This window comes from Balaenoptera musculus, chromosome 12, assembly GCF_009873245.2.
Source record: "Balaenoptera musculus isolate JJ_BM4_2016_0621 chromosome 12, mBalMus1.pri.v3, whole genome shotgun sequence".
Lineage (NCBI taxonomy): Eukaryota > Metazoa > Chordata > Mammalia > Artiodactyla > Balaenopteridae > Balaenoptera > Balaenoptera musculus.
Genome location: NC_045796.1, coordinates 19,267,013 through 19,284,001, shown reverse-complemented (window position 1 = coordinate 19,284,001; position 16,989 = coordinate 19,267,013). Strand labels below are relative to the sequence as shown.

The following is a 16,989-nucleotide window of genomic DNA, read 5'->3' as shown; positions in this document are numbered from 1 at the left end:
TCAGACACTCATTCTGAGCCTTTACTCTCCACCCTATCTGAAACCCTGACACTCTCTCCCCTGTCTCTGCTTCATTTTTCTCTATAGCACTGAGCTTGAAGCATCCAGCCCCCCATCCACTTAGTGTATTCATTAGTATATGGAAATATATATAAGAAGCTATTACCTTCTAGATGTTTTCTTTTTCCAGGTCTTCTGTTCAAATATATATTTCTTATTTTCACAGTTGGTCCAATCTACAGTTCTTTTTTTTTTTTTTAATTAATAGCTACTCCATTTATTTATTTTTAGCTGTGTTGGGTCTTCGTTTCGGGCGAGGGCTTTCTCTAGTTGCGGCGAGCGGGGGCCACTCTTCATCGTGGTGCGGGGGCCACTCTTCATCGCGATGCGCAGGCCTCTCACTATCGCGGCCTCTCTTGTTGCGGAGCACAGGCTCCAGACGCGCAGGCTCAGTAGTGGTGGCTCACGGGCCCAGTTGCTCCGCGGCATGTGGGATCTTCCCAGACCAGGGCTCGAACCCGTGTCCCCTGCATCAGCAGGCAGATTCTCAACCACTGCGCCACCAGGGAAGCCCTACAGTTCTTTTTGTAAAATAAATACACAAGCCAAATTACAACACTCTCCTGCTAGCCCTCCTCTCCTTTGGTCCATTTTTTAAAATTGGGACTGTAGTCCTAGAAGGATATAGAAGAATACTGATAGCAATGATAATAAATAGATAGACAGGTGCAATTTTTAAAGGGAGCAAAACAAGAACTTTGCTGTTTCAGAGGCTGTGTTCATGTGATAGAGATGGCTACCTGGTTTTCTGGCTGTTCTCTCTGGGCTGGACATTTCTACCTCTCTCTCCCTAATTCCCAGATGGTGGGGCTGAGTCAACACCTCTTTGCAGATGAGGTGTAATAAAGTGTTAGAGTAAATTATTGCTGACAAGATAAAGTATATTGCTACTTTCTTTTCTTGTCCCTTTCCAGACATACACAATTTAATTTTTCATTTTTTTCCTCTTCCAATTCTAATTCACTATGTACATGTATATCCTTTGGTTTTCACTGCAAATATTTAAGAAAGGTGTTCATAAGAATATTCTTTGTCACCCTCTACTGCTTGATTCAGGATAATGTACTGGAGATACATCCTCTACCCTACATCTATTTTCCTTCCACTGTCCCATCTTGTACACCTTAAGGCATACACCTCACTGTTTGTTTTCTTCCATTTATTGACACTTTCTCATTTGTTTCTTATTGGACATTGATTTTTCCTTCTCTGCCTTATTACATATATTCTTCTCCCCCTTTCCTGTTGTCTCTTGAAGCAATCACCTTAGTCATTTCTTCAAAGTAAACCAACCAATGAGAGCCTCTAGGCATGACATTTAAAGTTCAGATTTTTACACCAGCATATTGTTTCTTCTGTAAAAGTTTTTCCATTTTTTCCAGTGTGGATTGTAAGTAAATAGCCTCAAGGTTCTTTGACATCAATCAAAAATTTATTGGGTAGCATAAAAAACAGTATTATAAAACAGAGAAGTTTTCTCTCTTCTTTCACCTGGCAGTGATAACACTGCTACTGGGCCACATGTGGTCTCCTCAGGTGCTTTTCAATGTCAGCATTCCTTGGGCTCCTTGAAAGAAGCAATTAAGATATTGCTCTCCACTTCAGATACGTAGTGCTCTTGGCAGCCTTTCTCTGAGTGCTTTCATTTATCTCTGAATAAACAGAGAAACTCACACCTTGAGACCAATACTTTTCCCCTGTTGCCATCTGTCTATCCATATAAAAAACATATTATCTTTTATTTCTGATTAACCTTTGTTAATTAACTTATTAAGTGCTTAACTCTTTAAGCACTACATTATTGTAGAATTCAGAGTTTCTCAAACTGTGGGGTGCAGAACACACCAGCATCAACATCACCTATCATGTTTCCCATACCCCCCACCCCACAGTCTCTGGGCAGAGCCTGCAGTCAGCATTTGAAACAAACTCTCTCCCACCCAGTGACATTTTGTTCTTTAAACAGTGTTTTCAAGGTATATGCCATGACAAATTATTTTTCCATCATTCAATTACATTTTTCCAAAATGGAAATGTTTTTGTTCTCTGTTCATTATTATTAACATTATATATGCTTTTATTAAAAAAATTCAAACATTATTAAAATGTTTAAATTAGCCAATGGAAGTTCCCTATGACTCTACCTACCCAGACAATCATAGTAAATGATTTCTGTATATCGTCCTAAACTTTTTCTTACAAATATATGTAAACCTACTATATATAATCTATACCGACAGTAAGATCATACAGTACTCATCATTCTGTATTTTTTTTCCTAACCATGGACATTTTTTATGCTAATATTTATTGATCTACCTTGCACTCCATTGTTTAAAGATGACAATAACTATAGTTGACCTTTGAATAACATAGGTTTGAACTGCCCAGGTTGACTTATAAGTGTATTTTTTTCAATAAATACAGCACTATGGTTATGATCTGCCCTTGGTTGAATCCTCAGATAAGGAGGGTCAACTATGGGACCTGAGTATCCCCATATTTTGGTATATGTGGCTGATTCTGGAACCAGTCCCCCACAGATACCAAGAGATGACTCAATACGTATTTTGCTAATTTCATATTGACAGACATTTAGGTTATGACCAGTGTTTTACCAATACAAACAATGCTCTAAAATAACGTCTTCGTGTATATATTTTTTCCTATTTGTGTGACTTTTCTCAGCTTTCTACGTGTGTAATTTTTCTGTCAAAATATATGCAAATTCTTAACTTTGATAAGTATATCCAAGTTACTCTTGTATTTTAATTTGTGTGTAATTTATATTTGATACAATTGGGTCTTGTCCGCAATTTTGTCTACTCTGTTACTTCTGTTACATTTTATATATTTCCTTTTTCTGTCCTCTTATTCATTTCCTGAACATTCTGTAGGATTCCATTTTGTTTATCTCTGGTGTTTTATTTTTTTTAACTATAGTTATTTACAATATTGTATTAGTTTCAGGTGTATAGCAAAGTGATTCAGTTATATATGTATATATATATATTTTCAGATTCTTTTCCATTATAGGTATTCAAGATGTTGAATATAGTTCCCTGTGCTATACAGTAAATCATTGTTTTTTATCTATTTTATATATAGTAGTGTGTATCTGTTAATCTCATCCTCCTAATATATCCCTCCTCCTGTTCCTCTTTGTTAACCATAAATTGGTTTTCTATGTCTGTATGTTTCTGTTTTGTAAATAGATTCATTTGTATTATTTTTTAGATTCCACATATAAGTGATCTCATATAATATTGGTCTTTCTCTGTCTGACTTACTTCATTTAGTATGATAATCTCTAGGTCTATCCATGTTGCTGCAAATGGCATTATTTCATTTTTTATGGCTGATTAATATTCCATTGTATATATGTACCACATCTTCTTTATCCATTCATCTGTTGATGGACATTTAGGTTGCTTCCCTGTCTTGGCTATGGTAAATAATGCTGCTATGAACATTGGAGTGCATGTATTATATCTTTTAGAATTAGTATCCCTAGTGTTTTTGAGTATATCTCTTTGCATACATTTGTTTGTAGTGGTGGCTCTAGGGATTAAATTATACATGCATAGCTTATCACAGTCCACTAATATCAACACTTTACCACTTAAACTGGAATATAACTACCACCTTTTAGGCCCCTTTACACTCCTCCCTCTTTATTATCGTTGTCTTAAATGTTTCTTGAACATATATTGAGACCCTCATGAAAAATTTTGCTTTTAAATGTCAAAAATAATTTTAAAAGCTCAAGAGGAAGCTAATACTCTATCATTTAGCAATGTGCTTACTCTTTCCTTTGCTCTTTCTTCATTCCTAATGTTCCATTTTCTTTTTTTCTATTTTTGCCTTTGAAGAATTTCCTTTTGCCACTCTTTTTGAGCCAGTCTCTGGTGACAAATTATTTTATCTTTCCTTACCTAAAATGTTTTTGTTTCACTTTTATTCCTAAAGAATATTTTCACTCGGTTCAGAATTCAGGGTTGACAGTTTATTTCTTTCAGCATCGTGTGCTACTTTCTTCTGGCCTCTGTGGTTTCTGGGGAGCAATCTGCTGTTCTCCTGTAGGTAATGTGTCTTTTCTCATTGGCTGCTTTCAGGCTTTTTTCTTTGTCTTGTTTTTTGGGATTCTGAATTTAACATGTGTAGATTTCTGGATGTAGATTTCTTTGGAATTATCCTGTTTTGGGTGTTCTGAGCTCCATAAATCTGTAAGATTATGTTTTATGATAAATTTGGGAAGTTTGCAGCCATTATTCCTTCAAACCTACTTCAGCCCTACATTCTTTGTCCCTCTTTTTTTTGGACTCCAATGACATGAATGTTATATATATTTGCATTGTCTTACAGGCCCCTGAGGCTCATATTATTTTTTCAATCTATATCTCCCTTATTGCTCATAATTTCTATCGATATAACTTACAGTTCACTAATTTCTGTCATTTGCATTCTGCTATTAAGGGGTCTGTTTGTTTATTGTTTAATTTTAAATTCAAAATTACCATTTTTTCCTCTTTCATATTTTCTATCTCTTTGCTGAGATTTTCTATTTTTCATTTGTTTCCAGAGTGTTCATAATTACTTGTTGGAGCATTTTTATAATAGCATATTTACGGTTCCTACCTAAAAATTACAACCTCTCTGTTATCTTGATTTTGTGGTCTGTAGATTGTATTTTCTCATTGAAATTGAGATGTTCCTGGGTTTTGGTATGATGAGAAATTTTGGACAGTTTCCTGGACATTATTTGTGTTATGTCTTATGACTGTGGTTTCTAATTAAAATTTCTATTTTAGCAAGTAGTCAGCCTGTTTAGATTTGGAATGCACACCCTGGATCACTTTTGTGGGCTTTGTTTCAAATCTCAATTTAGTTTGTAACACCTGTATAGTGCTATTCTGTTACCCAGAGGATAAGACTCCGTCCCACAATCTCCTTATCACCACCTGAGGAGGGGGAAGTGTGCTTCATTACTGCATGGGTAGGGTGTGGAAATAAGAGTTCCTCCAATAGGTTCTACCAGGCCAGGCACCTCCTCTTCACTGCAGGAGGAGGATGGAAGTCAGTCCTTCCCATTGACTCTTCTGGGGAGAGAAACTGCTTTGTTTACTTCAGAGCAAGTGCAGAAGTCAGAGCTCTAACCTGAGTGGGAAGGCACCACCTATTACTGCAGTAGAAGTAGGGAAGCGAAGTCAGAATTCCATCGCATTCATATAATTATGACCATTCAGGTTTTTGCTGAAATCTCTGTCCACTGATTACTCTTTTCTTGATCCTTTGTAATTGTGATTTGAACTATTATTTATAAAACAAATTTTTTATTTTCCTTTCAGGGTGGTCCTAGGAGGAAGAGGGTATAAATATATGTAGCCATTTAGTTATTGTGACCTGGAATTGAAGTATGGAAAATAATAAAATTTGAACATGACTGTGTTCTAAAGTGTCTTTTATTAATCTATGTTTATCTTAACAAAAAGGTATCTTTCTTTACAAGCATTCTATAATTAAACATTCTGATGGTCTTTTAAAATTATGTGGCACTAACACAGTAAACTCAGTAAAAATGTCCAATATACATCATTTACATGCAGTGACAAAAAAATACCAAATGCAATAATAATTCAATGCCCTATGATGGGGTTTCAAAAATTATTTGTGTTTATATATACATAACATTTCATTTACTCATAAACTTAAAGGAGGCGACTAACCAATGTACTAATATCAGTGAAAATTATTATAACCTTAGTCAAATTATGTTTTAGATATGTAATGTTGAACATTCATCCTTGTGTATTTTTATGTAACAGCTTTATTGAGATACAATCCACATACCATACAATTCACTCATGTAAAGTATACAGTTCAATAGTGTTTAGCAATCAAAGCATCTGTATTGAAATATGTAATCACTGATCAGCTGGAAGCAGGTGATACTTGTTAAACTGGTATAACAAAGTTCTTATGGCTACTTAAAACTTTCCCTTTGTGGGAATCCAGATAGCCCCTTTGAAATTTTTTTTCTGAAAATCAAAGTGTAAGAAGGGAACTACTATTGCTATTTTTTACTGTGGTAAAATATACATAACATAACATTTAGCATTTTAAGCATTATAAATGTACAATTTAGAGACAGTATGTATTTTTACAATGCTGTGCAATCATCACCACTATTTATTTCCACATTTTCATCATCCCAAATAGAAATTCTGCATCCATTAAACAGTATTTTCTCATTCCCCTCTCCTCCAGGCCCTGGTGGCCTCTGTTATACTTTTTGTCTCTATAAATTAGATTTTTCCTGGTACTTCATGTGAGAGGAATCATACAATATTTGTCTTTTTGAATCTGGCTTATTTCACTGTGTATTCTTTTGGGTTGTTTCACTTAAAATTAGAAGAGAGAGTAGCTAAACACCTGTGACTTTAAACCTGTTTGCCCTACATCATCCATAAGGAAATAAAGAAAAAGTCATATAACCACTAAATAAGGCAGTATGAGTTCAGTTACAGGTGTCATAAAAAGAAAGCATTTTTCACCCTATTGTTCCTATCTACCTAGGAAAATTATACTGTTCCTTGAATCTTGAGTTCAAATGTCACCTTCTTGTGAGGACATCCCCCAAGCAAAATTAGTCACACTTTCCTTTCTGATCCTAGAGCATTTTAAACATATTACATTTTGTATTTGCCTATATGCCTTCCCTCACTAGTCTGTAAGCAATTCAATGGTATAGATATAAGCCATGTGTTACAAATCTTTGGGTTCACAATGCTTGCATCACTGCTGAAATATTTCTTGGGGGAAGAAATGAATTCAAACTAAAATTTCACATGTAAAACCAAAGTTTAAAAAAATATTTGAGTTCACAATCATTAATTTTATCGTTTGCCTCAAGCTTTTAATTATGAAATAATATGTATACAGGTAAGTATATAATGATTTTATTAAATAAAGTATTAATTAGCTTTATGTTAAAAAATAGATCTTTAAACAGGAGTAGGAGTAATATGGTAATTGGAAGTATAAGATCACTGAGGATATAAGGATAAAAAATAATTACTAAAGTTACATTTGCAGAATTTGCATTATGACTGTATTTAGTTATTTAATCATGTCCAAACTTTCCATGATTGTGTGGTATTTTGGTTTTGCTATTTGAAACACTTCAATTTACTGCATTATGTAGGATGGGGCACCCTAGAATGTGCTAAAAGACCTCATAAATAATCATACTATTGATATAGATATAGGCATGCTATAATTACATTAAATAAAATAATAAGCTAAAACGCTCAGACAGAGTAGTATTGAATACCAATATGTCAGTCATTAGATGTAAGACGCTAAAATAAAATTATAAAACAGTAAATAATAACGTCAGCAGTGTACAATAATGTATGAGAAAAAATAATGTTAATCACTGAGAATATATTCCTTTCTTCTCATCTTTAGGGTTGCTGGAGAAAGATAACTATTGATGACTTTCTGCCTTTTGATGAAGAAAACAATCTATTGCTTCCAGCTACAACCTATGAATTTGAACTTTGGCCAATGCTTTTGTCTAAAGCTATCATTAAGCTGGCAAATGTGGAGTAAGTAGAATAAAAAATTATCGCTTACTTGTATACAAACAAAAAGGCAAACAACAGCAACGACAGCTATACATCTGTATTGCGTAGCTTTATTTTTCAAAAACTCAATTTTAAGAAGCCTTTTCTCCAAACAATGTAAACTTTCTGATATAAAAATAAATAAGCCAAAGCCACTGATTTGAAATATTGCATTAGCCCACAATAAGACAAAATTCCTCCAAGAAAAATACTAAAAACTTATTCTACATCCAGTGTTTCCTTATAATGAATGGAAAGTCAGTCATGGAAAATCAATCTTCAGCTTAATGAGAGAAAGAAGTTGTTTTGTAGGGGAAAATATTAGTTCATCTAAATACTGAATAATGTATACTGGAATCCAGTTAAAGTTTTAGGCTCTGTATATGCAGCAGTCGTTTACTCATCTTGAAACCCTGAACTCTTCTGAAGGATGTCAGTGTGCTTCTCACACTTTTGGTAACATTGTTCCTTTTTATACATTCAGGATGAAAACTACTCATGTTTCCTTCAATATTCTTGTGAAATCTGCTTGTGTCTTATATTCCTGCATGACTTGTGAACCAACATGTATGGGACATGTCTGCTACGTTTATTCTCTTAGCTTCCACTTGCAGAGACCTGTGGTCGGTCCTTCCGTGCCGGCCTGAATGATGCAAAAAAGCTTTGATGCCTGACTTGCAAATGCATGGCAACTGTGTGTCTCTGCTCAGTGGGAGAATTCTCACACACACTGCACCAACTTGAATTTGACACCCTTCCCCCTCCTGCAGTGTGTCACAGCCGCTCCTTTAAGAGGCCACTCCAGCCATTTGCTCAAAGCTCAGCCCCTCCCCTTCTATTATTACATATAGCACTGTCAGTCAGTAGCCTGGTCTGATTTTTTGTGGATTTTCATTTGGCTCAGCTTCCTTTTTCTCTCCCAAAGCCACACAACGAAAACAACCCCTCCTACTGCCATCCTTTTCATCTCTCTTTTCTCTTACCAACCCTCAATTTTCTATTGGAAATTTGTTTTACCCAGCTTGCAACCCTTAATTTCAATCATTTTTAAAAGCTCAGCTCAGATCATTTTAGGTAGCTGAATACTACCAAGTATTCAAAATGGTGACAACTATGTTTGTTTATTTATTTATTTTTTTTATTTTTTTAGAAATTCACGTTCTTTTATTTATTTATTTATTTATCTATTTATGACTGTGTTGGGTCTTCGTTTCTGTGCGAGGGCTTTCTCTAGTTGTGGCAAGTGGGGACCCCTCTTCATCGCGGTGCGCGGGCCTATCACCATCGCGGCCTCTCTTGTTGCGGAGCACAGGCTCCAGATGCGCAGGCTCAGTAATTGTGGCTCACAGGCCCAGTTGCTCCGCGGCATGTGGGATCTTCCCAGACCAGGGCTCGAACCCGTGTCCCCTGCATTGGCAGGCAGATTCTCAACCACTGCGCCACCAGGGAAGCCCCTGTTTATTTTTGAAAGAAAATAATGTTCCTAATTCTCAGACCTAACTTGAAGTTCTGAGAATTAGAGCCACAAGGCCAGTGAAGCAGTAAATGTGTGACCTGGATAATTGGAGTAGCATTTTATCTTTCTTAAAACTACAGTTCAGTAGAATTTTGTAGCAACTTGAGTAATAGAATTATTGTTATTTTTGAAAAATAAACAAATCCAACTTGAAAATAAAGGACCAGACTTAATGTAAGACATTTCTTAGGCTTTCCAGTGGAAATCACTACATGGTCCAATTTATATTCGTCCAAAAGTTTTTCTCAGATTTTATAGTAGATAGTAAATATTTTATGTGAGTTTTAGCTTTCTACATTAAAAAATTAATATTTAGTAGTTATTTAAATACCACTATGAAATATGCAAAGGAAAAAGAGTTACTTTTATGGGGTTTGCACAGTCACATCCTGAATATTAATATGATTATTCCAAGAGGAGTTTAGACTGTGGATTATCCCACTAGATGTTAGTTATCTTTGAGATATGTAGACATATCACAATTTATAATCTGTAAACAAGAAGCCAATGTAAATTTTTAAATGATGGAGCATGTGACTAAGATAGTAAGATTTCTTTCTGAAGAAAAAGACACGTATGCCGGTCAATACCATCAGTCGTCACTGTTGGCATAAGGCGGACTGAAGCTCTGATTTCCGAGCAAAACATAGATACGGCATTTGTGTGTGTTAATGAAAATAGACTAATCACTTCAGAAAAAAAAATTTTTAACAAAAGGATTAAAATGAGAAGAGCAATATTTGATCAATCACAGCCTCATTTGACTTTATGCTATGGCGACAGATCCACTCTTTAGTACAGGATAGAATGGATGTTTCTGGTTCTCTGAAATTATCTAAGGATTTTATTAAAGATGTCTGATGCCCATCTTGTCCTGCCATTTGTGAGACTGACTTAATACACAGCCTCATAGGAATCTTAGAATAATTACCGAAACTAGAAAGATGAAGGATACTGCCCTATTTTTAAAAGACCATGATAATATATTGAATATATAGAATAGATTATATGTCATCTATATATATTTCCCGATATATAATATATATGGATATGTTTATGTATATGACGTTAATGCTTTATATATATGACATTTTAACATAAAGCTTGTGGGCTTCCCTGGAGGCGCAGAGGTTAAGAATCCACCTGCCAATGCAGGGAACATGGGTTCGAGCCCTGGTCCGGGAAGATCCCACATACCACGGAGCAATTAAGCCCGTGCGCCACAGCTACTGAGCCTGGACTCCAGAACCAGCGAACCACAACTACTGAAGCCCCCGCACCTAGAGCCCGAGCTCCGCAAGAAAAGAAGCCACCGCATTGAGAAGCCCGAGCACCGCAACGAAGAGTAGCCCCCGCTCGCCGCAACTAGAGAAAGCCCACGCGCAGCAACGAAGACCCAACACAGACATAAATAAAATAAAATAAATACATTTATAAAATAAAGCTTGTAAGCATGTTTTGTAATAGATATGTAATTTTATCATTGGATCTATTTAAGTGCCTTATCAAAACAAGTCATCTGACTGTTGGAAAAGTATATTTTTGTGCTCTAATGTATAACCAGTAGGACCCCTACATTTATTATTATATCACTGCTTATTAGAGATTCCTGTTTTTTATAGACCTCTCTCTGTTTTCAAATGTTATTGACCATACTATTGTGCATTTGCTTTTTTAGCATCCATGTAGCAGAGAGGAGAGAACTGGGAGAGTTCACAGTGATTCACGCACTCACAGGATGGTTACCAGAAGTCATTTCTCTCCAGTACGTTTGACCATTAAGTAACTCATATATTTTTTTATCTCTTCCCCAGTAAGGTTTCTTTAACTAAAATATTCTTAGTCTTTAAGAAAATTTTAAAAAATTGTCACATTTTACAAAATGTTTGGCGAATAACATGTTATAGTATTATAAAAAATTCCTTGAGAATACCAGGATAAATTCTGTTTGCTTATATATAGTAAATTTAATCCTTAAATATCTGAATTGCAAATATTAAAACAATGTTAATTATTTATTATGATAAAATATTTACAGGTGTCCCTTTCTACTTATACACTTATTCAATACAGAAAAGTACAAGCGACTTTTAATTAGCTACCCATACTAGGGAATGAATAATATTAAAATGCCTATTAGGCTATAAGCACTTTAATATATTATTCTAATTAATACCCACAGTCCTCAAAAGATTATCTTATTTAATTATCCATATGACCCTATCAGCTAGGTGTTATATGTCATTAGAAATGAGAAAACTGAAGCTCAGAGTGGTTGAATTCCCTAAAACCGTGTACATTGTACCTGGAGGTAATATTTGAATGTAAATCTTTCTGGGTCCAAAGCCCACAGTCTTTCTCTCATATGATTCTAGATATATAGAGATTGTTTGTCTATGTTCAAAGAGAGAGCATTTAATGTAATGCTTACTTAAAATTTCACAAATATTTTTTGTTTCATGCATAAAGGTTATAGCCACATAATTTGATCATATTACCATTGATACTGGAAATTAATCAGGTTAAGGTGCATAGAAAATAATTATATCAATAGATCTGAACTTGCCATCAATCCAGATGCTGATTTTTATAAGAAGATCAAATCCACAGTACAGTTATCAATTTGGATCATCTCTGATCTTTGGTGTTAGAAAGCTACCATTCCCAGTGTCCAGGTTAAAGGAGACTGAAGACAGGTCCTAGTAACTTGGATTCTACCACCTAAAGCATCCTTTCAGCAGGATAAACTAGCCATTGTTTGGTTCAAAGAAAATATATTTGCAGGGAAAGAAATGGGAGGGTAGACAAACTCCTCTAAGGACCACTTTCCCGAAAGAGAGCTGATTTTGCTTTTTACCTTTGGGAAAGGTCCAGATAGCAGCCTTTTAGATCGTCATCTCATGGAAAATCCTTTTCTGATATCTAAGAGAAGAGGATATTTATTGACATGATATGGTCAATGTTAGTGGAGAGAAATAAAGAGAGAATGGGGTTTATAAGTATGGACTTTTCTAAATTTTTATCTTCAGTATTGATGGAATGCTTAAAATTTTGCCTTAATTTTCCCTGCAATAAATATACCAGAGGCATGAAAACATCAGAAGTCTATCAGAGGGTGGTAAAGAAACAGGAGATCAAAGTAATTTGTGACTAGAAAATTAGTAAATTAAAAATTGGGAATTGTCTCTTGCTAGAATCATCCAGTGAAATCATACATGAAAACTGAAAACACTGTTCATATACTTTCATGATTATAAGACCAGTTTATTTCTTTTGTTTTAAAGACTTTTTTTTTTTTTTTTGATATAGACCACTTTTAAAGTCTTTAGTGAATTTGTTACAGTATTGCTTCTGTTTTCTGTTTTGGTTTTTTGGCCATGAGGCATGTGGGATCTTAGCTCCCCAATCCTGCACCCCCTGCATTGGAAGGTGAAGTCTTAACCACTGGACCACCAGAGAAGTCCCAAGACCAGTTTAATAATTAAATTAAGTTAAAAATTTGAAGGATTTTAGATGCTCAATTTGCATGAATTTTTATTTTTATGGTTGCTTATAAAATGTCTATGAAAATGATATAAGGGGAAAAAGCTTGAGCTTTGGTGCCAGAACTATATAGCTAAACTTACATTCTTATAATTCCAATTTCAAGCTATGTGAATTTTGCAAGTAATATAACTTTTTTGGGCCCTAGTTATTTCATATGTAAAATGCAGGTAAAAACGACCTATCTTACAGGGTTGTTCTCAGGATTGAGTAGGTAAGAGTGTCAGAAAAAGTAACTGATGTATGGTAGATACATAATTAGTGCAAGTTTCTTTCCCTCTAATGAGTATCACTATATTATTTAATATTATATAGATATATGTATGGTAGTTAATAATCACCCTTTGAAAACAGAGAAAAGTCTAAAAAAATGAGACTGACTCAGATGTTCAAGTTTATCATTTTACTTCTAAATGTACCCAGAAAGTAAAAGATATATGCTCTCTCTGATTTATGTCATGATTTGTAGGATTTTTTGTTATGAACATTCTGCCACACTATGCATATAATTTAAAATTACAGTTACACTATAAAATCACAAAGTTAATTCATGTGTATATAAGTGTATAATTTTAAATGAAAAGAATGTCATGGAACAGTATAATAATGATTGTCAAGAAATGTTTAATTTGAAATCACCATCTGCCAAGGATGCAGGCGGAGGTCAGGTACGGCTTCATGGAGAAAGTTCTGACTTGATCTGAGCCTTTACCATTGACTGGGTTTGATTAGAGGGGACGGAAGGAAAGGGACAGGGAAAGCAGGAGAACAACATGATCAAAGCCATGGTATGTTCAGAAGTGGGATGTTTCTCTTCCTACAAAGGATTCGATTGTGCAGAGACAGCCCCTGAGGGGCTTCGCCAGTCATGGTCATGGTTTTACAGAGGTCCAGGAGAATTAGAGTATTCAAGTTTCATACTTGTGTTCACTACTGACTTTTTCCATATGAAAACCAATTAGGGTGAAAAGTGTTTTGTGACATGTTCAACAGACAGCCTTTCCCTTCCCTCTCCCATAGAAGTCCCAAAGGGAGACATTGCTCTATTTGCAATTGTTGACCTGCCTCTTATGTTTTCCTACAGTTAGCACTGTTTCATCATTTGGAAAAAAAAAACCCTTCTAACTCTCCGTATTATACTAGAAATACAGAGTGGCTATTAGAAGTCTGACAATTTCAAATGAAGAGATGATGCTTTTCTACACAAATTTCTCTGATCTTGGTGTAGTTCATTTGTGAAAAGAGCACTCCACCACCCCATATTTAAGCCTAACTGTCCAAGATGTTGTATAGTCTCATCCTTTGGTGTATGAATATTTCTTTTTCACAGCATAACATTTTTTACATTGTAGGTGGGAAAAAACACAGGGGTTTTGGATTCAGAAAGATCTATTTTAACCCTGATTCTGTCATTTGGTAGTCTATCATTTGTGACTGCATAAAATTTACAACCTCTTAAACTTCAATTAGGATTGTACTACCTATGTTGCAGAGCTGTTATGGGATTAAATACAAAAATGAAAACTGTCTTGGCAACCACTAGCTGGCCACCCACATCTTCATTCTGTTTCTCAAATGTGCTAAACTCATTGTCCCTTAGGGTCTTTATATGAACTGTTCTTTATTTATGCCTGGAATGATCCTCCATCAGATATTTACTTGGTTGGATATGTCATAACATTTAGATATCACCAAGCTTAAATATCAGCTCCTCGGATAGGCCTTCTCAACTATCCCATCTAAATTATTTCTTTCCTGAATGATTCCATATCCCATTGTTTATTATTTTGTTTTCATCATGAAAGTTATAGCTGCCTGTTATCTTCTCTCTCTCCCTCTCTCTCTCAATCTCACTCTCTGTCTCTCTCTCTCTCAGTTGTATCCATCCACTGAGATGGTAAGATGCATGAGAATAGGGACCCTTTTTGTCTTTCTCAATGTTGAGACTTCTGTGCTTAGAGAAATGACACTGAATGGCCATTACACAGTATGTTCTCAATAAATGTTTGTTGACAGAGTAATTTCAAAAATATTTTAAAAGGCTAAACTAGAAGTGTGTAAAAGATTCTTTGGGAATCCAGAACAGGAATGTATAGCTTAATTTCCCTAGAAAGTAATGCTTAAACTGACCTCAAAGGATTAGTTGAAATTAGTGCAGCTTATTGAGGTAGGGAAGCCAACTCAGAGAAGAAAGAATAGCCTGAAACTACAAGGGAGCAGGGTGTAGTCCCAGAAAGGCACATTTTTCTGCAGGACTAGATTATGTGCTGGGTTCTGGAGGATGGATGGGTATGGGGTGGAGAGGTATGTAGGAACCAAACAGAGAAAGTTAAGAAGTCTTCACAACAGAATGTCACTGAGGGATTTTAGACAGGAGGATGATCTGATCTTATCAGACTTGTGATTTTGGAGGATGGCTCAGATGTCAGGACTGGAACAGGGGGACTGGTTTGTGCAGTATTGCAGAAGTCTTTGCCAAGGGCTTCTACAGAGAAAGTGGTGATAGGAATGGAGAAAGGAGATTAATCCTTTGTCAGTTGCTTTTTTTGCAAATATTTTCTCCCATTCTGAGGGTTATCTTTTTGTCTTGTTTATGGATTCCTTTGCTGTGCAAAATCTTTTAAGTTTCATTAGGTCCCATTTGCTTATTTTTGTTTTTATTTCTATTACTCTAGGAGGTGGGTCAAAAAGGATCTTGCTGTGAATTATGTCATAGAGTGTTCTGCCTATGTTTTCCTCTAAGAGTTTTATAGTGTCTGGCCTTACATTTAGGTCTTTAATCCATTTTGAGTTTATTTTTGTGTATGGTGTTAGGAAGGTTTCTAATTTCATTCTTTTACATGTAGCTGTCCAGTTTTCCCAGCACCACTTATTGAAGAGGGTGTCTTTTCTCCATTGTATATTGTTGCCTCCTTTGTCAAAGATAAGGTGACCATATGTGTGTGGGTTTATCTCTGAGCTTTCTATACTGTTCCATTGATCTGTATTTCTGTTTTTGTGCCAGTACCATACTGTCTTGATTACTATAGCTTTGTAGTATAGTCTGATGTCAGGGAGCCTGATTCCTCCAGCTCCATTTTTCTTTCTCAAGATTGCTTTGGCTATTCGGGGTCTTTTCTCCAAAATATACAAGCAGTTCATGCAGCTCAATATCAAAAAAACAAACAAATCCAAAAATGTGTGGAAGACCTAAATGGACATTTCTCCAAAGTAGACATACAGATTGCCAACAAACACATGAAAAGATGCCCAACATCACTAATCATTAGAGAAATGCAAATCAAAACCACAATGAGGTATCACCTCACACCAGGCAGAATGGCCATCATCAAAAAATCTACAAACAATAAATGCTGGAGAGGGTGTGGAGAAAAGGGAACCCTCTTGCACTGTTGGTGGGAATGTAAATTGATACAGCCACTATGGAGAACAGTATGGAGGTTCCTTAAAAAAACTAAAAATAGAACTATCATATGACCCAGCAATCTCACTACTGGGCATATACCCTGAGAAAACCATAATTCAAAAAGACACGTGTACCACAATATTCATTGCAGCACTATTTACAATAGTCAGGTTTGGAAGCAACCTAAATGTCCATCAACAGATGAATGGATAAAGAAGATGTGGCACATCTATACAATGGAATATTACTCAGCCATAAAAAGGAACGAAATTGAGTTATTTGTAATAAAGTGGATGGACCTGCAGTCTGTCATACAGAGTGAAGTAAGTCAGAAAGAGAAAAACAAATACTGTATGCCAGCACATATATATGGAATCTAAAAAAAAAACGGTACTGATGAACCTAGTGGCAGGGCAGGACTAACGATGCAGATGTAGAGAACGGACTTGAGGACATGGGGGCGGAAGGGGAAGCTAGGGAGAAGTGAGAGCATTGACATATATACACTACCAAATGTAAAATAGATAGCCAGTGGGAAGCTGCCGCATAGCACAGGGAGATCAGCCCTGCGCTTTGTGACCACCTAGAGGGGTGGGATAGGGAGGGTGGGAGGGAGACGCGAGAGGGAGGGGATATGGGAATATATGTATATGTATAGCTGATTCACTTTGTTGTACAGCAGAAACTAACACAACATTGTAAAGCAATTATACTCCAATAAAGATATTTTTAAAAAGTAGAAGAATGGAGAAAGTGTTGTCAATTGCAGTAGGAGGAGGTCGGATCTAAGGGACGTACTTTTTATTTGATGAGAGTTTCAGGGAGAGAGACTTGGT

General features: G+C 35.7%; 1 protein-coding gene across 1 annotated transcript in view; it reads left to right on the top strand.

Annotated features, from left to right (window-relative positions):
• Positions 1 to 16,989, top strand: part of ADGB (androglobin) — a 160,537-nt gene that overhangs the window by 39,157 nt on the left and 104,391 nt on the right. The window contains exons 6-7 of the mRNA XM_036871938.1: positions 7,531 to 7,670; positions 10,883 to 10,969. Coding sequence (XP_036727833.1) covers positions 7,531 to 7,670; positions 10,883 to 10,969 — 227 coding nt within the window. The remainder of the gene's footprint in view (positions 1 to 7,530; positions 7,671 to 10,882; positions 10,970 to 16,989) is intronic.